A 24,408-nucleotide genomic window follows, 5' to 3' on the forward strand; every position below is an offset into this window, starting at 1 on the left:
TTTGTGAATGAGCAGCGCTCACCTCAGAGTCGAGTCCCAGCCAAGCCCAGGAGCGGACAGGAAAGAAAGAGACAGGAAAGAAAAGTTTGCCAAATGGATATCTTTATTGGAATCAAACCTTTTTTATTTTCATATGTGCTCATTAATGGTATTTTAGTTACATTACAGACCAAAGAAGGTGAGTGTCTTTTTAAAAAATAAATTTCCCATGACTTTACATTTTCTTACAAACTTTATTGCAGCGCAGCGCGCATGCCATGCGGAGAACCTACTAGGAATGTTTAAAACCAGGAAACAAATCTTCTTACTCCTGTAACAGCCATATAGAGTGTCAACCTCTAATTAAATAAAATGAATTAATGAGCTAATTGTAAAAAAATAAAAAGTTTCTCGTTGGAATCAAGTCAGTTGAGAGTGTGGACTCCATTTGCACTGCTCAAAAGTTTTAACACCCCGGCAGGTGAATTCTGGGCAAAGTTTGTTGAGTTTAATATATTTGTGAACGTTTTGCATCACACTGTACATTGTTAATTTTATTCTTTATTCTTCTATTTTTTTAGACATTAATTTGCCGACCTTTGCCTTTTTCTTGCAAATAAATAGATAAAAGCAACATAGGTGCAGCCAACCTAAACTGTCATTTGTAAATATGAGTGTTTTAAAAAAAAAAATAAAAGTCTCTTTTGATGAACTTACTCTCATGCCCTAACCGTAATCTAATGTCTTCCCAGAGGTTATTTTGGATATGAAGGCAGCAGGAGGTGAACTGGGCTGGCTGACATGGCCTTTAGATCAGGGGGAAAAGACTGGGGTGAGTATTGCTCTAAATTCTCAATTTCTCACGTTTTCACTTGGAATTTGCCCAAGGATCAATGTGCAGGAACAACCTGGCTGAACTGAGGTCCTCAGTGCAAAAACATTTGACCATTTAACATGTGTGGTTAGTTTTTCAATGGGCCTTGTGTGTATACATGTTAGGTTTTTCTATAAAATCTGGCAGTTAGAGCTTAATGGTTGCTTGGGTATGGATATGAGATGGAGCTGTAGGATCCTAACAGGAGTTCCCTGCAGAGCGTGTCTGGGCTACACGAAAGCTTAGGCAGACAGAATAGCTGCTAGCTCTGAACTGGGAATACTTGTGGTTCCTTGTGGTTTCAGGGCTTCAGCTTCAGAATTGTATGTTAGAGAGCAATTAAATTTTAAAGTTTGCAGCATGTGGTACCTCTGTTTTAGAAGGGGAGTGCTTTCAGATTTAGAAACGAGGGGAAATGTTGATGTAGCTCCATACAATAGCTTCCAAACACTGTGGTTGTCTCTTTGCCAGTATACAGGAGGCTTGTGTGCCTTCTTCTGTAGAATTTGAGTGTAACTGACCAGTCAAGCTCATGCATATTCACTTTAAACAGCCTCATTTCATGTGCTGATGACTCAAAGGCATGTGCAGACGTGCTGCTCACAGTGGCTCACCCAGCTGTCTCTGAGGTTTCGATTCTTAAACGGTCACTTAAATTTCACTTTTTGTACTAAAAAGCATTAGTTACATATTTTAAACCTTTGCTGTCTGCCATCATTCATTATTTTAACTTTCAAATGTTCATCACCTGTTTAATGGATGTGTTAGTTTTGCTGTGTGGATATCAAGTTTATATGCAGAGCCATGCACTCAGCCAACAAAGCACATTCCTTTAATTAATAGCACAGTGGCTACATGCAGAGAGCAAACCACAGACTCTGCCCCTGTGGGGACTAGTCGTTCTGCAAGAGCCAAGGTTACATTAAAACATACTGTCACGCTTTTGAGAAATATTTGTGGCACTATCTAGTATGCGAGCTTCAACACTATTTGGGCAAGAAGCCAACAAAGCATGTGGATGGCTTATCTGTGTCCCTTGACACAGACTGCTTTCTGGTTACAGTGATTGCACCTTGATTTGAAGTGTTATGGGTCTGGTTCAAACCAGATTGCTTAGGGCCCCCCTCATGGGTCAATGTTTATACCAATAACATTGTTGGTTTGTGTGATTTGGTTTTCAGTGGGAGGTTGTCCAGAGGACCCTGAATGGTTCTCAGTTCTACACCTACTCTGTCTGCAACATTGGGGAACGTGAGCAGGACAACTGGCTGCGCACCACCTTCATCCAGCGGCGTCCGGCAGCTTCACGGGTTCATGTTGAAATTCAGTTTATTGTCCGCGACTGCAACTCATTTGGTGGCGGCTCGGTTACCTGCAAGGAAACCTTCAACCTCTTCACGTCTGAGTCAGATGCAGACGTGGGGACTACCTTCCGCAAAGGACAGTTTAAGAAAGTGGCCACCATAGCTCCTGATGAAATCACCAGCAAAAATGAGCTTCGAATCAACAAAGAGATGCGAGTGGTGGAGAACCTTTCTCGAAAAGGGTTCTACTTGGCCTTTCAAGACATTGGAGCCTGTGTTGCTATTCTCTCCGTCAGGGTCTACTATAAAACTTGTCCAGCCACGGTGAAGAATCTTGCATTGTTCCCTGAGACTGTTGCTGGGGGTGAAAACCAGGGACTTAGGGAAGTGAACGGGGTGTGCGTGGATAATGCCATCAGTGAGGATCTGCCTCGCATCCACTGCACTGTGGATGGGGAGTGGGCGGTGCTAGTTGGACAGTGCCAGTGCAAACCAGGCTACGAGGAAGTCGAGGACATGTGTCAAGGTAAGTCTGTCCAATGACTTAAGCTGGCTTTTGTTTCCAAATTGGCAGTTAAAGCCTGAGTTAGGAAAATGTGCATATATTACAATTCTTTATGCTGGTTGTGAAGCGTCATCGTGTAAAGGCCGTAAAGGTCAAGCTACATCATTTTCTAAATTTACGGTATTGTCCACAATTACAATACAGATATAATTCACGTTTAGTCTCTTTTTGTCTGCAGCCTGGATTATTTTTCGGTGCCGTAGTCCTCCATACCTTTCCAAAAAAATATTACAAACCATTAAAAAGACACACCACTCCACTGGGCATTCTTCATTTCAAAACATATAAATTACATATTTTTAACAAATGTCACCCCAAACACATGGCTTTGTACAGCAGGCTGAAGCACACCTGTGAAGTGTCTATGTACAAGATCTGGACTGGGAATGTGGTCATTAAAAATCAGTTCAAGTAAAATATTAGTAAATTAAAATTTGTCATTCGCACATTTTGAAATGAAAAAACACGTCCGTCAGTGAAGCGGTTTGTCTCGTGGATGTGTTTTTAATCATTTTTGGACAACAACGGAGGTGTACGGCACAGACAGACTGGCTAATCCAGGCTGCAGACTGACAGAGATTAAATGTGAGTAGTAGACAAATAGCATCTGTATGGTGATTGTGGACAATAGAATTAAATTAGAAAATGACCAAAATTATTATTCACTGAATTTTTCCACGGCAATACAGACCAGACCAAATCCAGATTATATACCCGCAGGTTTAAACTTGGTCACGATTGATGAGTAGATTCTAGTGACTATTTAAAACACAGTGGCAGATCAGTGAAATATTCTATTCTATCTAATATTCTATTCTATTTGTTAAAACACAAAAGGGGTATTTCACAACTTTATCCAGGTTGAGCTCATTGGAGTGCTGCTAGACCAAACTACTACATTTTGACTAGTCAAATCTGGAATACATTCTTCTAAAAAAGCTAAAGATTCTTATTGCTGTAGCTTTTTCTTCATGTGATAGAATAAAAAGCTGTGACACACATTAAATGTTGCAATAAGTTGGGAATAGCTCACTCTGCAACTCAATTTTCATGCTTTATGCAGACACTGGGCTCTTTATTCTGTCCGGATGTCAACACTGAATGCAGTTCCCATAAAAGCTATTCGGCATGATTTGCCATTTATCTGTAATATAATTGCCATAGGTAGTAAAACAAGCCTTTGGATACATTTCATAGGTGTTATTATCATTGTTCTGTGGAATTCTCCCCTTGGCTAACAAGGCTCCTCTGCAACGGAAAGAATGCTTGAGCCTATTTGTACATGTCCTGGCACCTTCCCTGACCTTGAACCGATACCTATAAAATTGGAAAAAGCGTTTTTGACTTTTAAGCTATGAATCTAAGAAGTATGCAGACCTATTCAGTTCTTTAGAAAAGTTTGCCTAAGAGCAATTAGCTGTAAAGTGCTACACCCTTTGTGTCATCAGAGACTGTAGTACTAAAAACATATTCTGCTTGTACATGGTTTTCCAAGCTAAATTGAACATTTTATTTTCCTTTTACATCTTTTACATCTGCTGATTAAAAAAAACAACTTTAGATCAACTTTAAAGTTTATTTCGGGCATCTTCATGCCCAATTCTGAGACCATATATTGAAACATAAAGTCAGGTTTCATTATAGAATGTTGCATCAGGTGATTTCCTGCTCTCTCATTATCATGTCTTCCCTTATCTCGATATGGGTGTGCTGCCTAGCCCAACCATAACTCAGGTCTTTGACCTAGTAGTTACAGTGTAGTTGTGTTTTAAGTCCTGCAGAGAAGGCTTTCATTGTTGTGGGAAGGGCTGTCAGAGTGATTGAAAGTGATCAAAGAGGCCGGGAGGCTACTGTACTCTGATGGATTAGCATCTTCAAGGCTGGTGTGGGGAGTAGGGGGGAGGCAGGAGGAAGCCTCTGAGCCTCACAGGCCCTGCTTTTCAGAGGCCCTCCTCGTGCGTTTCCCCTCTGCCTCTGTATCCATCTTTCCCTCTCCCCTCTCTTGGTTTTATGAATATATTGAGCCTCAGCTTTGGAGTGTATTTTGGGACTCCACCAGTGTGTGTGAATGTACAATACTGACTGGCATGCAAGGGCCTGTTGAGATCTGTTTCATTACAGAACACCTAAAGCCTCCCATCAACCCTAAGTCCTCCTCCTCAGCTTTTTATTTTTTTCCCTTTTGGTAGTATAATTTCCACATTCATGCACGCATGACTTGCAACACACTAAAAGTATGAATACCCTTAATCGTGCTCTGGAACACACACCTTGGATTGCAGTTGTAAATCCACATGTAGTCTCCCTATAATAGATTTGCCTTCCCACTAGTTTCCCTCCCATTGGCAACAGACCGATAAAAGTGGTGATGTTTTCTGTCAGTACATCATTTTTTGCTGAGGGAAAATGTTAGATAAGATGATTAGGGAGAATGACGAGGAGGAGGAGAAGGAAAGGCAGGCAGGAATGAGAGAAAAGTATAACCCAAGAGATGGAGAGGTAGTGCTTGGTGGAGGGGTGCGATTTTTGAAACGGTGAGAGGTGAGGAATGGAACGTAAAGGTAGGAGAACAATGAAGCTTGTGTGTTTTCTCCGCGAGGCCGGAGGAGCCCACCTCCACCTCCTCTCTCACTTGGTTGGTACATACTGATCAGTTTGCTGAGGAGGAGCCTCCCAGCATTACTCCAGACCTGTGGAATTCCCAGGGGAGGAAGAGCAGCTCCGGGTCAAGCCCTAACATTAAAATGACTAAACAAAGACACCCCCCTTAAAAAAAGAAACTACAAAGATGAAGTTTAATAAGAGCTCAGAGATGCACTAGGTCAGCAGTGGATGAAGGCGGACATCAATCACAGATTGGCTTTGCAGGGCACACACACAAATGATTCAAATGGCCTGTAAGTGGACTCTCGTACCGACACGCAGTTAATCATTGTTCCCACTTCTTTCCTGTACTGCGTGCTGTTCGTGCAGAAACCACAAAACTTCACCTTTTTTTTTTTTTTTTTTTTTTGAGTTGGGTTGAAAGTTTCCATGTTAAGTGATGTGATCACTCAGTTTTATGGCTCCTCAGCCCCTCAGGACCTGTTAACATAGAAAGCTGTGACTTTATCTGGTTTTTGTCTCCGTCGCTTCATCAGCAAAGCAGTGAGCTGTGCTGTTTTTGGCCTAAAGACCACTCATCCGTCAAACTGTTTCTAGGATCTTTTCTCTTTCGATTTTCCGTTGAGGTTGCTCTTAGTGGGCGTCGTTTTTCACACTAACTGCAGAATCCTGCTGTCGGACAAATAAACTCAGAAGATGAAACGCATCACTTCCTGTCCAGCAGAAGCTTACCGCTGTGTTTAGAGCAGCTAATGTAAAAGCTTTTATGAACCGGTTGTAAATCATTTCGCTCGGCAGTAGCCAGGCACAATGCAGGGCTTTGTTTTTTATGAAAACATCACAGACTTCTATTTAGGAAAATTATTTTGGCTTTTAAAATACCAGTAAGCACCTTGGAAGCTGCTCTCAGGATTAATGTTTATTAGCACAGTCCTCACAAGACTGATGAGGTACTTGATAAAGATTGTCTTTGTGTGTTTTATTTTTTAAAGATTAAATTTCTTGTTTTATAATTGATCACTTTCATGTTTATACAGCTTTTGTTGTTTTTCTTTTTTCCTTCCCTTCTATAAAAAAAAAAACTAGCTATTGCTTTTAATCTCTTTGCAAGACAATAAAGCAATGATTTCCCCCCCCCCCCTTTTTTTTTTAATCAAAAAAATGTGGTTGACTTTAACCTCCCTGAAGCAGCGCTGTAGGTTTCCACTTGTGACTCACGGTTGGCTCTGACAGTTTTCTCCACTGTCTATCACGCCCTTCCTTATCCATAATCCTCCTTGGCACAATAGAGTAGCATACTGTGTGTCACCCCACAAAGGACCACAGGCTGCCCTGGCTTTAAACTGTCCAGGTCCACACCTCACCAGCCACTCCAAAGCCTCAACAAATAGGGCTTAATCCCACATTATGGTTTCCTTGAGGCTGTATTTATACAATGTGGAATATTTGGACTGCTGAGGGCAGTTTTGGTGTCTTGGAGAAAGTGGCGTTTTGGTGAAATAACTGTCGACTGAGTTCCAGTAACATTATTATTCTTCTCGCCAATGAGGTTCCAGTAACTATTTTTTGTCTTCCCCTCCTTCCCTCTGTGTCCGTGTCTCCAAACTCATCCTCAGCTGATGTAACAAACAGTTGATGACTAAGTTGCAGTTGTGTGACTGCACGCTGTGGTGAGTGATTTGTATGGGTAGTAATTGACTTGGGTGTGTTTGTGCTTTTTAAGTGAAGTAACTACTGGTTCGGCTTGCTTTTTTGCCTTTGTGAAATCTCTTTTGCTCTCCTCTACCTCTCTCCCCACATCCTCCCTGTCCCTGAAGAGTATTTCTATTTTAGCGCTGATTTTCCACCTCAAATGCTGAATTTATTTGATAGTTTCTTATCTCTACATATAATTCCCATGACCTTTTTACAGTTCTCACTGCGATCTACTCATGAGATGAACACTGTTGCGCAAGTTGTCCCAACTAGTAAAACAAACCAAAAGTTTTCCTTGGTGTGTTGTGTTCTTGTTGTCTGTTAAATCACAGACTGGCTGTTATTCTTGGCTCGATTTTCGATGCAGGTCATGAATATGAAACCAGTATAGTTTAAACATCCCGTTTCACATGCCCCTGATGGGACTATTTAGACAGTTCTCCATGTGTTCTTCAATAAATACATATCTCCATGACTGATTTGTAAAGATAAATAGAGGATAAATGTGAACAATGCCAAGCAGAGGTTTTTTAGTGGAGAAAAACAGGTTTTGTTCACATAGCAGATAAATTATAAACATTTAGTGAAGGTGAAGTGTAAACTTAAGCTCTCAGTTTTTGTTTTTGTTACAAGATTGTATAATGGCAGTTAGGATTCGGATTGCAGATTGTTCTCTAGGAAATACATCCCACCAAAGGAGGATCAAGTGTTTCATAGCAAATGCTGGTACCTAGTTCCGCATAATCTACCTAAACCTTTTAAGATGAAGGTCTTGTGCAATTTCATCTTATCTGATGGGGAGTATACAAAGAGACGTGAACACACCTCACGATCTCGGGGATTTGAGTTACTTGGCTTATGCTGGATTTCCTATAATGGAATCATCTCACTCCTGCAGGATAATCCCCGCACTGAAATTTTCTGCTCTACTGAATTCTCTTTGCTCTTGATCCCTGTTGCTGGTCGGGGAAAAGGGGAAAAAAAAGATGCAAATCACCATTTAAAAAGTTGTAAGTTGTTGGACAGCACTGCTCATTTAGATGCACACGCTGGATTTATCCTCTCCTTTTCTTCCTTGGGCTCTTGAAAGCCACAGTGATTACTTTGAATCAGTGGATTCCTCAGATCTCTTGCCAAGGTAACGTCTGCCTAGCGGGCTGAACTTGAGGGAGTTGGTTAGATAATGGGGGAACTCTGGAGGCACTTTTAAGTGGTGTCGTGCACCGTCTTGTTCGGCCACTTTTGTAGTGAACAGAAAACTGGCAATTACTGCAAACTGCATGACAGGAAATGTAGTTAGAAGATCTGGGGGACCCTATGACTCTTTAATGTGGATTAGTGCTAATTGTAATCTTGTGGTTTAAAAAGAGTGATTAGTGTGATGGTTGAGCTTTAAGGTGTCAGAATGCATAGAAACTAACGACTCTGTATTAACTATTATGTCAGATATGTTACCTCGACCAGCTAATGACTCTTTATTTGCTGGAGCATTTACAGTGAAGAACAATGTGATGTGTTTGTGAACATTTGGAAGGAGAAATGTAATGGCAGCCAGTGTTTAGACAGTAATCTGAAGTAACTTTAAAGCTGCTTTTATTGATTTTGTTTTGGCTGCAGGACAACGTAACATTTCACAGATTATGAGCTTATAAAGCTGCAATTGTAAATTTATTAGCCACTAGAAACACTGGCCAATGTACACAAGTAAAGAAACACTGGCATTATTTAGGAGGTTTGCTTCTGGTCATCAGATGAATTCAAGTCCAGTGTGTGACTTCTTCCAGCAGCGGTTTGGCCTCCACCAATTCTCTAGATTATTATATGTTAGGCTTATTTAACCAGCTAGCCACTGACCGTTTTTTTATGAAAATGGAGAGCCACAACAATAAGAACAGGCAAAATATTTCTTTAGATCTGATGGGAATAATGTCCTTTTATTGTTCTTTACTGACACATTTCACAGCGATTTAATATCTTGACAAATGTAAAACATACTAAACTTTAATATTCTGATTAGCAAGTGTTTAGTCTGTGTGTTGGTTGTGGTGGAAGTATTCCTGTGCCTGGAGGCTCTGTGTGTATGTTGTGGTAGAGGAGTCCAGAGCAATGTGAAGCACATTGTATTGTACTGTTGGTGTGTGAGGTCAGCACTTTCCTTCCACAATATCAGTCACTCATTCTCCCTTCAGCACAACACACCACCCGCCCACCCACCCTTCACTGCTAACAGGACGAATCCACAGCGGAAACCGGAGGTCACATAATCCCTCAGTGACTCCCCGATTCGTTGGCTCAGGGCTTTCCATTGTCGCTTCGTGCTGAGAGGCCTCGCTCAGCCACTTTTAATTTTGTTGTGCGGCCTGATAAGTCATTTCATTTATTAGTGCATTTGGTCTTATTTTGGCACCTTTCCCTAACCAGGAAGCAGACGGCTGTCAGCACCCAGCGAATGACCCGTTGGCTCTGAGTTGTAAAATGGTGTTGTGTTTGCCACCTGGTTGTCTGGATTTGAGCAGTGATGTGGGGAAACGTGGCCAGATGACCATGACTGTGGTCCAGCTTGTGCCTGTGGAAGCTGTTTGCACCTTTCACTGCAGATTGTTTAACTTTAGAACATGTTGAGCATAGCTTGTGCCTCCTGCACTCCCAGTGTCCCTCCTCCTGTTGGTGGACAGAGGGAGTGAGAGGAGAAATGGCATCAGGGAATTTATTGTGTTTGTTAACAACCTTAGATGAAAGCCTGGGTGCAATTGTAAAACAGATGTAATGCCCTTACAGCTGCTCCATTGGTCAGCTAATCCTTTTGACTAATTCCTCTACCCCCCCCTTTCACAGGCACACTCTTCCATCAACCCCTACACCTTTACTGCCCCCTGCTCCCCCATCTCTTCCTCTACCTTAGTGACCCCTGGCTCATGTTACTGGCTCACCTCCCCCATCAGAGACCTTCATTGTTCCACCACAACCTGACACCCCCAGAATGCTAATGACATGTTGTCACCCTGCATACAAACAAAATGACATGACATATTGCAATTGTGGGTCTGACCAGCTCAGAAATGAAAATAGGGGGATGGGGAGGAGAAGTAAGGTATAGATGAGGCTGCAAAGACAAAGCAGGGACTCACTTGCCTCCAGATATTCTTGGGGAGCTGCCCTGATAAAGATCTAGACGTGTATTTATTTCTTTTGGATTTATTTTTCCAAGATGTTTCGTGTTCACTGGCAATACTTCTCAATTTAACCTCCCTCCTTACAAGACAAGCCACCGGCTGCTCCTGCAACTCTTTCTCCCTCCTTCTCCTCCTCCCTGCGAGCATGTGTTTGTTTTGCTTGGCCACTGACTCCATGTAAGCCATGCACAGTTTAACTCACAGCTACCCTGAGGCAGACATGACCTTTCTGCCTTTTAAAAAGCCCAGCGCCGGACTCAATTGTGGGGGCCCCCCTACCACTTATTCCTCCAGTCCCGAGGCAGATTTCTGTCAAGTCACCATGTTACCATTCATCCATCTATCCGACCATGCATTCATCACTGTCGCCATCTCATCCATCTTAACTTCTGCTGACAAACCGGGAGGCCCTTGGGGGGCACCCACTCCAGAGCCACTCAGGCTCCCAGAATGTAACAGGCTCCTGAGCTCATTCTCAATAAACAAACACAGAGCCACTCAAGGCACACGGGGCCTCTCCAATGGCAAACAGTTCCTTGCTTTGTACCAACAAGGAAGAAAGAAATGGCAGGTTTCAGTTTGTCAGATGTTTTGCTTCATAAGACACTAAGAGACTTTTGTTTATAAGAGGGAAAACGTTTATCTCAGGAGCCCCCTCCACCCTCTCGCCCAAATTCATGCCAGGTCCACACGTTTTGGCTTCCTTTTCGACTATTATTCTGTCTTAGGCCTGGTACTCTCTGCACTGGTTCTTGTCTTGGGCACGCTCCCCTGTGTTTCCATTCTTTGATTGGTTGCTTTAGGAAGGAAGGCTGCGTCAGCATCACACTTCCTGCTTCCTGTTGTGTCCAGCAACAATCCAAAGCTTCTCTATGGAACCGGGAAGTTTCCTTTCACTGAGCTTTGCTCTTTTGTCGAGGAATCCTTTTGTTAAATGCCTCAGCGGAGAGAGTCATTTCGTGTCATTTACTGTCAGCGTGACTCATATGTTCAAGACACAAACTCCTTCACCTTTACCGTGGAGGACTGGACTGAAACTGAAGCTGCAGTGAAGGCGCTCTACTACAGGCCTCCTGTTGGGTGGTGTGTTCTGGAATGCTTCTTGATTATAGAGATGGCTCCCAGTATAAGGCCATCATCTCCACAGGCCTAACCACGATGCATTGCAGCCGGCACTGCAGCGCCAAAAAGAGGCTAGTCTTTCTCTATTCAGTTGCCATGTGGCATTTCGGCTATTCCCATCTGCAGTGCTTGTGTGTGTGTGTGTGCGCGCGCATGTTTTCTCTTTCAGCACTTGAATGGCATGGCATTCTCCTTGCCTGCTGGTCAGTGGTGAATAGTAATGTTAATGGGTTAGCTGGGAGCCTTTTTAGTGAGGACTGGGAGAAGAGAAAGGAGGGGAGGAAGGAATTTGGGGATTACGAGGAGGAGAGGTAGGCGTATGAATCGGGGTTTGAGGCAGCAGCTGTTCCTCCTTCTCAATGGAAGAGTTCATCCTGGCCTGTCTCTTTTCTTTCGCCCCTCTTTTCTTCAGTCCTCAGTAGGATACAGTATTCCTCTCTTTCTTTCTTAAACCTTTTGTTCCTTCATACAACCCTTCTTCTGCCTCACCCGTGCTTCTCCTCGTCTGCGTTAATGAGTAGCAGTAGCTTTTGGTGGAACAGCTGGTCAGAGAGGAGATGCTGTCTTGTGGGGAGGACTGAGTAACAAGCAAGCCTATAGGACAAGCTTACAAATTCTTCTCATGCTCAGTGTGTGTCTTTCCACCATTGTTGTCATGCTGTTCAGTTAATACACACCTTCAGCAACAGCAACTCCGCCGCAACTCTGCAAACCACGATGATAGAAAAAGTCGAACTGAGTTAAAGTGAACCTCGTGGTCAATCAAGTAAATCCCCTTGATATGACTTAAATGGAGCAGGAGCCATGTGCTTTCCATCTTGTGCGTGCGGTCACTTGTGGCTTCCAAGTGGTTGTCGTTCAATTCAACCGCAGTGAAAGACAACCATGGACCAAGATGGTGAATCTGAGTGAATCTGATATTGTCTTTGTCCTTGGGCCTGCTTTTCAGTTCGCTTCTCTTGGAATCTGACAGACACTGTGTTTCATGTTTCCTTGCTTCTCCTTGGTCACATGAACTTCACTGCCTTACTGTGCATCAAAGCACAGTTTCAATTGACCTTTATTTCCTCTTTCGAGAGATACGTTTCAGACATGCACTCTGCATCTGATGGCATTTGAATGTGCCTGGTCACTTTTCCTGGTACCAGACATTGATAACAAACATGAGAAACACTCTCATGTTCATCTGCAATGCTCTAGTAAGAATACTCTAGACTGTACTCTCCAGTCCTGCATAAATTGCAAATATCGTGCTGTGGCTCTCTCCATCACAGCGCATATGTCTGAATGGTCATGAATGTACAAGTGACGTGTGAATGAAAAACAGAAGCCTGTCACTTGAAGTAATTAATGAAGGTCGTTGTTATCTATTGTGTGTTTAAAAAGGGCTTAAGTTGTCCGATCTTTCCGTTGACATGATCTTCTTTACTTCATGCTTTCAGTTCTGTTCTCACTTTTCTCTTTATCTTCTTTTGTCCTTTGACCTACATTTTGTCTCTTATTGGCAATGTTAACGCCTTATGACATCTGTCATGAGCTATTTAAACCCCTCGGGCAAACTACTTGGAAGGAAGGAAGGAAGGAAACGTGTTTTGTATACTTTCTATACACACGTGTGTGTGTGTGTGTGTGTTGGGGGGGTTTATGAGTGGCTGAACTGACTTAGTAGAGGGACATGAACAGGTGACTGGCAGTAGACATAATCCCTCTTCTGATGTCAGCTTTACCCATGTGTCCGTGGGTGTGCTTTGCATACATGTATGTGTATTTTATTCATACGTATGGGGTGTCGGTACATGTGTGCAGTGTGTGTGTCAATGCATGAAAGTGTGATAGTGTAAGGTCATGAGCAGCAGATGCTGGAATGCTCTTGTATGGGGGGGGGGGCATCTCATTTTCACTCTCCTCTATGGCACACTCTCTCAGAAATTTCACACTGTATTAAGTTCATATTTCACCACTGCTACGCACAGCTGGACCCTCTACCTGTATTTCTTTATTCTGAGTTGGACGTGTGAAATTGGTTGTCATCTTATCCAGGTGATACAGTTTCCAAAGTCTGCATGTGGCTCTGTGTTGAGTTCGAACGGATGCCCTGTTTAAGGCTGCTTCACTTCTAATTATTGGTGATTTCCTGATTTTTGTTGCCTTTATTTCTTTTGTGTTGGAGCATTGAAGACTGACTAACTCTCGTGGAATGTGGGACGACTGGTTGTGTTTGTTGGAAGCGAGACAGTAAGAAAGCAACAGCAGAGGGGGGTTAGTGGTTGAAAAAGTAAAGAGTGGGAGTGCCGGCTAGGCAGGGAGTCTGCATTTTTGTTTCAGGGCTTGGTTTATTTAAGCAGTATCTTAGCTGGAATGGACAGTGTTTTCATGAGTCAACACTATGCAGAACCTTGCTTCTGTTTTTTCTATCATATCTCTGCCATTTGTCCCAATCTGACATTTAGCCTTTAGATAATAACACGTCCATTCAACGTTAACTGACTAGCACACAAAGCATAAAGTTCACAGCCTTAGTGATCTTGAATCTTGAATGACCTGGTGGAACTGGCTCTGCCTTGGATCATATCGGATGTTTGCCTGAAGTCACTATTGTCCTTGTTCACCTGCTCATGCAAATTTATTTTTTGTTCTTACAGAATGTCAGCCTGGTTTCTTCAAAGCTGAAGCATCTGGTGATAAGTGTAAGCAGTGTCCTGCCAACAGCCAGAAGCTGAAGTCTGGGGCTTTGTATTGTCCCTGCATGGATGGTTTCTACAGGGCCCCTAATGATCCCCCTACTGGACCCTGCTCAGGTAATGAGCTGCTCTGATCTCCTATGAGAGACTAGAATTAAGTGCATATTTAGACAGGGAAAATAACTTTTTTTTTGGAATACTAGAGGTAGTTTTACAAGTGAATAAATGCCCTATTTTTTGCCTTCTTTGGTTCTGCTCTTCCATCTATCTATCTAATCCTAATATGTTTTCATCAGGCCTCCCCTCTGCCCCGAAAGACCTCGTGGCAACCACTACCCAGCTCTCTGCCGGAAAACTTGTCCTGTCCTGGAGCCCTCCTGAAGACACCGGAGGACGCACTGACATCACCTACAGTGTTGAGTGCCAGCGCTGCGAGGGCAATATGTGCCAGCCCTGCGGAGAAAAGATCCGCTATGAGCCAGCCAGCGTGGGCCTGACTGACACCAAGGTTTCAGTGAGCGAGCTTGATGCACATCTCAACTACACCTTCATCGTGGAGGCACATAGTGGCGTGTCAGTGTTTGCTAGTCAGGCAACTCCGCGGTCTCATAAGCCACCGTCCACCAGTGCTCTGACTACATCTCTGCACTACACAGGTGAGTGCTGTTGATACGAGTCAGGCTACCTCAGTGCTACAGTAATGACAGATGCTATCTGTGACACGTTTGCAGTCGAATCCTGTTGCAGGACTGAGATAAACGGCAATATTTCTCAGTAGAAGTACAGCTGTATACATTCGAACTCTGATAAAACTGATTATTTCTCTCTGTCCTCAGAAGCTCCCAAAGTTACATCTATACGACTCGTTGATAGGACCCCAACAAGCTTGTCCCTTACCTGGGATGTATTCCCCCGACCGCGAGTCCAGTCTCGAACTATTCGCTATGAAGTTACCTACCGCAAAAAGGTGCGTCACACCTTTTTCTATTCTGCTACGTGTTGTAATGTTCTTAAGAGTTCATTTGATCTTCCCGTTACCAGTGTAAAAGTGTATAGCCTCTTCTAAGATGTCTAATTTGAATAATACGCCAGAAGGCAATTTTTCAAGTTCAAAGCTACATCTGAGTTACCATAAAGTTACTGGCATAAACATTAAGGAAACATCACATCTTTGTCACATGCTGAGATGACATGTGTGGCCTACATCAGTAAAACCAGTACTTTGACTGAATTTCTCTGCCTTCCATTCCTCTGTCTCTCAGGATGATAACTTTGATATGACTACCTACGTTGTGCTTCTACTGGAGAAGAACTCTGTACAGATTGGTGAACTGTCACCAGGCACAGCCTACCTGTTCAGGGTCCAGGTGCTCAACAGTGATGGCAGCCCTGGAGGCTCCAGCATGGAGGAACAGTTTGAGACCTCGTCTGAATGTAAAGAAGATAACATTAATAAACCATTAAATACATTCTATTAAATAATGCATGATTTACTAGAGGTGCTCATGTTAACAAATATTTGACCCTCTTTTAATATACAATAGTTTATAGCAAGAGATCGGATTACTTTATACAGTATGAAGCTGTAATAAGTAAATTGTTTTAGTTCAAAGTGTTAAGTGAGTGATGGGTATTCATCACACATGCATTTATAACATATTACTCATGTATGTTTGAAACTTTATAATGAGGGTCACAGAGAGCATTCCTAAAGGGTCAGTTATGAGTGAATAATGTGTATTTATTATTTATTTATTTATGAATTTACACAGTGCCACTTATGGAATGGATGATTTCAGTTTCACAATAAAGGTCACAAAATGGGTTTCTCTTAAAAACATGCATGGCTATGACCTCATTGCATTATCATCATTTATCATGATCATTTTTTTAATCTTACTAAGGTTACTGAGGAACTTAATGATCAAGAAGACGAGACATTTGTTAAAAGTTACTTGCTTCTTATTATTTTAACTTTCAGTCCACGCTTTTTACTGTACTAATGATCTGAATAACATCAAATTAAGCTGTTAAATGATGTATAAGGTCAAATCTTAGTTAACATAAAAACCATGCGTAAGTAATAGTTAGACACATTAGTTAACTATTATAACTGTGAATTGTGGCATTAACTAATGTTATTTAAAGAGCCATTATTGTGTTTAAAATGTTTCTCTATGCCTTTTTTAAAGAAGGGGATTTCACACTTTTGCTTTCTTTGATTTTTTAGTGCACCTTACTCAAAACAACACCGCTGTCATCTTCGGTGCAGCAGTCGGTGGAGCGGCCATGTTGTTAATAGTGGTCGTGGTCCTGTTTCTACGCAAACGGTCAGTAACTACCCCCTTCCCCTTTTCCCTGTCCTCTTAATCAGTTAGAATACACCCTCCTTCACTGGCTTCCTCTCTCATTCATCTGTCCTTCCTTTGTGGGGCCTCCAAATGGCCTTTGAATTCACTCCATCCTCACTTCTTTCTTTCTCTCTTCCTATAGCCAACTTTCTCTTTCTCTTTGTCTGGATCTGTGTCTTAGCACTCACTAGCAAAGAAGTTGCATTGAATGTACCTTGTCATTGCTGAATAGTTACAATCCAGTAAGTGCTGTGGTCTTTCAAAGGAAATTGGTCCAGAGTGGTACATTGTTAGTGATAAGAGGCATTTGGTTCTTTCTGTATCAGGCCACAGGCACTTTGTAGAGGTGACCTGTGCCTGTACTGTAGCAGACTGCGGCCCGTTTGTCCACCCCTCTCCCGCCTGCTTGTCTGTCTTTCAGTCCCTAAATCACGTTGGCAAACACAGTCTGTCGTCAGCCTTTATCAAAGGGCCGCTTCTCTCTGAATGGGCGCATTGCATTAGTGTTGAAATCCTTTTTTAAGGCTTTAGCACATCTACAAAAATGCTTACAAAGGGCTCTATGTGCTATTGATATTAAAGCAGGGAGATACAGAGTAAACGTCCATTTGTTATTTGAAAGTGGCTTATTTATTTGCATATCTTACATTAGGAAGAGAAACTCTCACAGCAGGCAAGGACCAGAAGACAATTATTTCTCCAGCTCAGGTACACAAAATATCTCTCTCAATACTTGATCACACTTATTCAATTTATTTAATTTTGCTAATGTACAATAACTTCCTATCCGTATCCTACAGAACAACTGAAGCCTCTGAAGACCTATGTGGATCCACATACGTATGAGGACCCTAACATCGCTGTCCTAAAGTTTGCCACTGAAATCCACCCCAGCCACATAACCAAACAGAAAGTCATAGGAGCCGGTGAGTGACAGTCCTGCTGAGACAATCTGCTGTGGAGCTTAACGCCAAGATGTTGAAAGATTTTTCCAGTCCTCTAAATTCGTTATTTATATTGCGCATTTTTACAACTTAAGAAGCTGGCTGACAGTGCTTACTTTAGTGAGATTAACTAAGTATCTGGCCGAATTCGCGAACAAGTTGAGACATTTTGTTCTGTGGCAATTTCTAGCTCCAGGATCTTTGTTTTTTGGCTTGAGTTGATGCAAAGGTTTACACAAAACAGAAAGTGTTGCAGAACGAGAGTTATTTGGAACGTAATCAGAGCACCTTCCCAGGAGGTTCCGTGTATCTCATATATGATAAATTCAATTATGTGTGACCACCTTTTACATTTTGAACCCACGGCCTTCAACATGCACCCCCTCACAGTTCCCACGATCACGTCCACCGCTTTCTTCTCATGTGACAGCTAATTCCCATGCTCCAACACTGCAGGCTGTCCACCTATTATACAACATAGGCCGTCTCTCTCAACACCCAGTCTGCACACACCTCTGAGTGAGAGCCTCAGGCAAAACGTCCTGATTTTAACTCAGAGCAGAGCAAACCCCTGCAGCAAGAAACCTTAGAAGACAAATCAAACTCACATTCGTCTGATATCACTTTACTAAACCCGCTGTTCTATTGATTTTGTTGTGCTGCAGGAGAGTTTGGTGAGGTGTATCGTGGTATTCTGAAGGTGCCGGGGAGGAAGGAAGTGGCAGTGGCGATTAAGACGCTGAAGCCGGGATACACAGAGAAACAGAGGCAGGATTTTCTGAGTGAGGCCTCCATCATGGGGCAATTCTCCCATCAGAATATCATTCGCCTGGAAGGGGTGGTCACCAAATGTAAGGATTTCTGTGAGTTTGGCTGCTTTTTAAAACGCTTCCTACTATTTTTTTAGCTGTTTGGGCCAGTTCGGGCACATCATGCCTAATTTTTTGGTGTGTGTTTTTTGCAGTTAAACATGCAATGATTGTGACTGAATACATGGAGAATGGAGCACTGGACCGCTACCTTAAGGTAATTCCCTCCACATACCATTTAGCTGATCACTGCCACAGTGATAATGTACAATGTTTGCAAACTGTAAAATCATATTTTTAATTTCTGCATCACAGCAGTTGTTTCACCGGTTTTCACTGCACTACTACGCCTGTGTTTCCTTTCGTTTTGGTCACAAAACTGAGATGAGTTTGTGCTTGTTTCCTGCCATCAGGACCATGATGGCGAGTTTTCCTCCTCCCAGCTGGTGGGCATGCTCCGCGGCATTGCTGCAGGCATGAAGTACCTGTCCGACATGAGCTACGTTCACCGTGATCTAGCTGCCCGCAACATCCTGGTCAACAACAGCCTGGAGTGTAAAGTTTCTGACTTTGGGCTGTCTCGAGTGCTGGAGGACAATCCTGAGGGGACCTACACCACAAGTGTAAATAAAATGCTGTTGTTAAACACAGTAGTTTTTACATCCTTGATGATTTGTTTTTCTGCCTCTAACTCAAAGCATTATTCTTTTTACAGGGAGGTAAAATTCCCATTCGCTGGACAGCTCCAGAGGCAATAGCTTACAGGAAGTTCACCTCAGCTAGCGATGTGTGGAGTTTTGGCATAGTCATGTGGGAGGTTATGGCTTTTGGTGAAAGACCTTACTGGGACATGAGTAACCATGAGGTGGGTTTCACTGTTAGTTATCATTAGTTTCACAATTTTCTTTTACGTAAAATATCTTTTTTGAAAATAGTTTGGCTCTAATAGCTTTAAATAGTAACCCAGTCAACCAATTGCAGGTAATGAAGGCCATCAACGAGGCTTTTAGGTTGCCGGCACCTATGGATTGCCCCTCGGCTGTTTACCAGCTGATGCTGCAGTGTTGGCTTCAGGATCGCTCCAAGAGGCCACGTTTTGGAGACATTGTCAGCCTGCTGGACAAGCTGCTGCGGAGCCCAGAATCTCTTAAGACCATCGCAGACTTTGACCCACGGTAAGATTTATTTACATTCTACACTAAGCCTCCAGTGTTGGCTCAAGACCCTGTTCTTGGAGACGGTCCTACAGCCAAAACTTTTGCAATACAACTAATATATATTGCACTTTTTTTCGTAATCTCACATTTCCCGTTTTGGGTGGGAGCATTAAAGCCAAAACGGTGAGAAAGGACTGAGCTGACTGCTCCTATCTCAGTCAGCTCTCGCCCTCACCACCCCAACTGGTTTTTATCACCAACTGGTTTCCTGAACAGTAATTACAGTGCTCAGTCATCCCCCTTTGTTGTGGGAAAGCCTGTTGATCATTATCATTCGGATCGACTTCTTTGTGCTTGCAGCGTATCTATCCGCCTGCCCAGCACCAGCGGTTCAGATGGTTCCCCCTTCAGGTCTGTGTCTGAGTGGCTGGAGTCCATCAAGATGAGCCAGTACAGTGAAAACTTCACCTGTGCTGGGATTGTCACCATGGAGCAGGTCCTGCAGATGAAGAATGAGTAAGTGGGACATGATTAAAATGTGGTGACACTGCATTAAAATACATTTATAGAAGTTGTTGATGTTTTGACAAACGGGAGGCACTTTAGTTCCAAGGAATTAAAACCAGCATATTTCTCAAGGTTTCTTCTTACTCTAAATAAAATCTTTTATGGAATTCCCCCCCTTAGTAGTTTATGTATTTGTTTTCCTAAAAATGTTGCTTTTTATCAGCCAGCAGAATAGTTTGTGCGCAATATAATCTCCAACCTCAGTTACAACTTGAGAAATGTTTGAGATGGAAAAAGTCACAGTGGGAAGAAGAAGGAGTGGGCTCATTTGTGGTAGACTGGTGGTGGTGGCTTGTGGTTGCTGCAGTCCTTATTCTTCTTTCCCCTCTTCATTCTTTCTCTCATCCCTCCCTTCACCCACTCACACTAGCTGCCCTCAGCAGCACTTTTGCATGAGGCCTGAAAACCGCCAGTTTCGCCTGTTTAGGGTAAAGGTCTTCTGTGGCTTCTTCGACATTAAACTGGGGGGGGGGGGGGTCAGCACATAGAGGGGATTAAGGAACTGTAATGGATGGGAGAGACTTGAAGCCCCACAGCCGGTATGTTTGTACTTCTGGGAAGATTGAAGAGGTGCGCTCAGAGTGCACTCCGTGAACACAGGGTAGGTTTAAGCAATTTGATCTTCTTAGATGTGTAAAAGCACTAAAGGGGCAATTTAATGAAATGGACTCAACCTTGTGGAAAAAAATGCTCAGTGAAGCCTACAATATAAGGTTGTTTTGGGGCAATAACGAGGGCCAGACCTTTTCCAAACCGCATGACCAGCCAAAAGGAACTCCCTCCTCTTTCTCTGCCATGGTGTACGTAACTCAGTTGGACCTGGTCATGATTTGGGGAGATGGGCAGACTGGAGAGCAGACGGCGAACCCTTTTGAAGTATTTGTCACAGAGAATGGTGTGATTTCGTGGTCCCATGTTTCCATCTCAGGGCATCTGGTAGCACTCTTGGAAACCCGGCAGTTATTTACGACCCACCCTCTGCTTGCCAGACAAGTGATTCATGGTCAAGAGGGAGAATCCTCGTTAAGTAATTAAGGCTGTAATTAAGGCTTTGACTTTGTGCTGCTGTGTTGCAGGGTTTTTGCAGGTTTGCTTCATGTGCTCTTGAAGAGTATTATCCTTTAATGTTGAAAATGGAAACCTTGAAAAAAATTGAAGCATTGGAAGCATTATAAGTTGTAGCAGTAGCTGAGCTCGTTCAGCAATCAAGCTGGCATTTCGTTAGAGTAAACGTCATTGATTACTTTAGGACTTGAGAGGCAGGAAGGATGTGCGTGTAAAGTGTTGGAACAAGTCCAATGTGCAAATCCATGTGCAGCTCCTCTTATACACTGTCTCTCTTTTGCAGGGATATTAAGAACATTGGGGTGAGGCTGCCTGGCCACTTGAAAAGAATTGCCTACAGCATCTTGGGTTTAAAGGACCAGACAAGCACCCTGAGCGTGTTTGCAGTGTGATCCTGACTATGAAGGGAATTAAAATCGGGCACTGAAGCAGGCAGCCCTTTGAACTCTTAAGCAGAGCTGGAGCAAAACTGCAGGGATGACTTTGGATCGGCCGAAGCAAGAAAACTTCACGCCATCCTTCTGAGCCAACTGAATCAGGCTGTTTTATTGTTAATTTTTGATTTCTTCATCTTATCCACATGTGGAGTGGAACAAACATAACACAATAAGTTTCTTAACTAGACTCTGTATATTTAGATATCTATTTTTATTATCCATTTCTTCTGTGCAGATACAAATCATTGCGCATGCATTTTTTATTTTATTCTACATTTCACATTCCTGCTTTGTAAAAATAAATCAGAAGCCGGTTCTGAGAACAGCTATAAACTTTATACAAAACTGCACCGGAGCTTGTTGCATCCAGTGTCAGACAAACAAGGGAAGCACACTAAGTGCGACAGTATGGAAGCAGTGGAGCGCAGCACTGGTTCAGTTTGTGGTTGGTGCTTATGTCTCAACGTCTCCCTTTAATCGTCACTTTGGTCCGTTTTGTATAAGTGCAGTGAGAACCGAGCGTTAAAAGGGCTGAAATGAGCTTGAGCTGGCCCAAAGTTAAAGACACGGTGTCGCTTAGGTGTATAAACACAGACTAAGTTGGTGTTGCTACTGGCCTTCTGCTGGCTCCATGCTAAAATTAAGCTATAAACATATAAGTGGTGGTATTTGGAAAAAATGAGAGAACATATTTGTGGTACTCTTTGTGTACGGATTTACTTGTTTTTCTTTGTGTTTGGGAAATTACCAAAAACATGTAGAAATTCCAATGTAGCACTTGGATCAAGAATCACACGGTGTTGACTTGTCTTAGAATTGCAAGAATTGCCTAAAATAAAATTAAAAAAATGAATTGAAGTGAGAACTTAATAAAATATGTTTTAATCAGAATGCAGTACATCTGTTTAAAGTGCGCCAGTCAAGAACTTTGAAATACATATACCCTAAAACAAAGAAACAAACAAAGATTTAAAGATGACCGGTCTTATTGTGGTTGAAATAATTTCATACTTGATAATATTTTGGTTTGTAATTTCTAAGTCTTGTTTAGTTTTTTAGACAAAACACAAATATTCATTAACCTTCCTGTTGGTTGGTGGAACATGTTCATGGGATAAGCGCAGCTCATTCTAGACATTTTAAAATGCCTGTATATGGGAGTGGGAGATGCTTCTGTCTGTTTCAGAGAAGCAGTTCTCATAGATTAGTGCAGTGTGTATTTCCCCCAGTGCTCTTAATTAATGACTGCAAATTATTGTACCTTCCTCTACTTGAATTTTTACTGTATTTTCTTATTTTCACATGTATCTATGATTTTCATGTAGCTGATAGATCCAACTTTTGGAAAGGGATTTTTTTTTCCGGTTTACTGGTTGCATTTGCATTTTGTACATTTTTGTATGACTTCAATATTTACCATATTACCAAACTGATTATTTTTTTAAATGGCCATAGCTTTCCTTCCAAGAGATGCCTCCTATTTTTCCAGACTTTTTGATAACTCCTTCATCACTGAGCAAACTTTTTCCCTTTTGTTTCTTGTTTTAGACTGTATTTAATATTTATTTTTACTTTTACCTGTTTTACATATTTATTCATCCTGATAAAACTCTGAGTTGGGATTATAATTGAAAGCTGTGCTCTCATTCTTAATAACAAGAAAATCTCCTTGTTTATTCCTGAATTAGTTTTTTGTTTTTTTTCAACTCTGAGGTTGCCTTTCTTGCATTTGTGGAGCAATAAAGTTTTAAGCTGAATTTGGACGTGGCTGTGGTATGACTGACACAAAACAGAGCCGAGGAATGTGCGTGTTTGCTTTTTAGTGGTGCCAGGATGTTTATACTTCCACCTGAATATCCTTAAAATGCTGCAGCATGGTCTAATTCCACATTTGGAAACTGTAATAAACACGTGAGTGGGGGAAGCAGGTGTCTAGACATAAACATACATACACACACACTGTACAAAGTAGTTCCTTATCTGCAAGCACTGAGAAGCTTTTCATTAGATTAAAAAATTCATACCGGTAAACTGTAAACTGCAACATAAAGGTAAACACTCAAATCTCAAATTTAGATCTGATGATCTTATGATCTGCCTTTTGACTGCTTGTGCTTTGACCTGCAGCAGACACTAATTTGTCTCATCGCACAAACTCTTTTGTTCAGAATTTCTCTCTTACTCCTGATCTTCCTAATGTAAGTGAAATGGTCCTTTACATAGGAATTCTGGGTAAACTAAAAACAGGACTTTTCTTGACACTTTATAATGTTTTAATGGTAAATGCTCTGATTACATAGCACTTTTATCCAAAGCACTTTACAATGTTGTCTCCTTCACCTATTCACACACACACACACACACACACTCACACACACACTGATGGCAGTGGCTGCCATACAGGGTGCTCACCTGACCCATTGGGATCAACTTGGGGTTCAGTGTCTTGCCCAAGGTCAGGAGGGACTGGGAGACAAACCACTGGGCAATTGCCTGCTCACAAATGTTAGCTTTACCATTCATGCTTTTCACCTTCTTATAATCATTATTGTCTAAATGTATTTCTAGCATCACTAATTTATAGAGAAAAAAACTCTTTGTTACAAATTGTTAAACATGACACAGTTTGTTTACAGTTGTAGATCATTTTGGTTTGTATTAACATTTACCTTAAAAGGATTTGTCATGTGATATTTAAAAAGCACATATGTTGCTCATAAAATTAGAAAGGACTGTTGTTTTAGAGCATCCGGGAAGTCTTGACAGTATGATAGTAAGCAGCGCACACATTACCACAACCATGACACAAAAGTAGCTAAATGAAAGTCAGTCATCATTAATCTTATTCCTTACACTGTGTATTTCCACTGTGGTTTGTAAAAATGTCTTCTGACATGTTTTCTGGTATTTTCCTCTCAGCTGTAGTAACATTGCCCTCATTTAGTTAATTGCTAGGATCAGAGAAGGTGGTAAGATCAATCAAAAAGGAAGTAAGAAACATGGCTATGTCTTCTTTTATCCAAAGAGAAGACATAGGGAAATTATATATAATAATATATAATAATTATAATAAGGCATATT

At 42.0% G+C, this 24,408-nt stretch overlaps 1 protein-coding gene across 3 annotated transcripts; it reads left to right on the forward strand.

Moving 5' to 3' along the window:
- epha2b (eph receptor A2 b) lies at positions 1 to 23,084 on the forward strand. 3 transcript variants are annotated; one of them, XM_067526947.1, is made up of 17 exons: positions 1 to 178; positions 732 to 811; positions 2,035 to 2,683; positions 13,959 to 14,114; positions 14,294 to 14,653; positions 14,837 to 14,964; positions 15,260 to 15,431; positions 16,228 to 16,327; positions 17,001 to 17,056; positions 17,149 to 17,274; positions 17,958 to 18,155; positions 18,257 to 18,318; positions 18,515 to 18,724; positions 18,817 to 18,966; positions 19,083 to 19,276; positions 19,619 to 19,774; positions 21,174 to 23,084. In XM_067526947.1, exons 1-17 carry the CDS (start codon positions 94 to 96, stop codon positions 21,280 to 21,282), a joined length of 2,991 nt encoding a protein of 996 aa, XP_067383048.1. In that variant the 5' UTR covers positions 1 to 93; the 3' UTR covers positions 21,283 to 23,084. The 3 variants fall into 3 exon arrangements, with proteins under 3 accessions (XP_067383048.1, XP_067383049.1, XP_067383050.1); XM_067526948.1 differs by having other exon boundaries at positions 3 to 178; positions 14,834 to 14,964; positions 17,958 to 18,143; XM_067526949.1 differs by having other exon boundaries at positions 7 to 178; positions 14,834 to 14,964.
- Positions 23,085 to 24,408: the final 1,324 nt, after the last annotated feature.

The sequence above is a fragment of the Channa argus genome, chromosome 13 (genome assembly GCF_033026475.1).
Source record: "Channa argus isolate prfri chromosome 13, Channa argus male v1.0, whole genome shotgun sequence".
In the NCBI taxonomy this organism is placed as follows: Eukaryota; Metazoa; Chordata; class Actinopteri; order Anabantiformes; family Channidae; genus Channa; species Channa argus.

Coding starts and splice junctions, on each gene's coding strand:
- epha2b (XM_067526949.1), top strand. CDS start 94: ATGGATATCTTTATTGGAATCAAACCTTTTTTATTTTCATATGTGCTC. Junction 16,328..17,000: donor GTCCTGTTTCTACGCAAACG/GTCAGTAACTAC, acceptor ATCTTACATTAG/GAAGAGAAACTCTCACAGCA. Junction 18,319..18,514: donor CACTGGACCGCTACCTTAAG/GTAATTCCCTCC, acceptor TCCTGCCATCAG/GACCATGATGGCGAGTTTTC.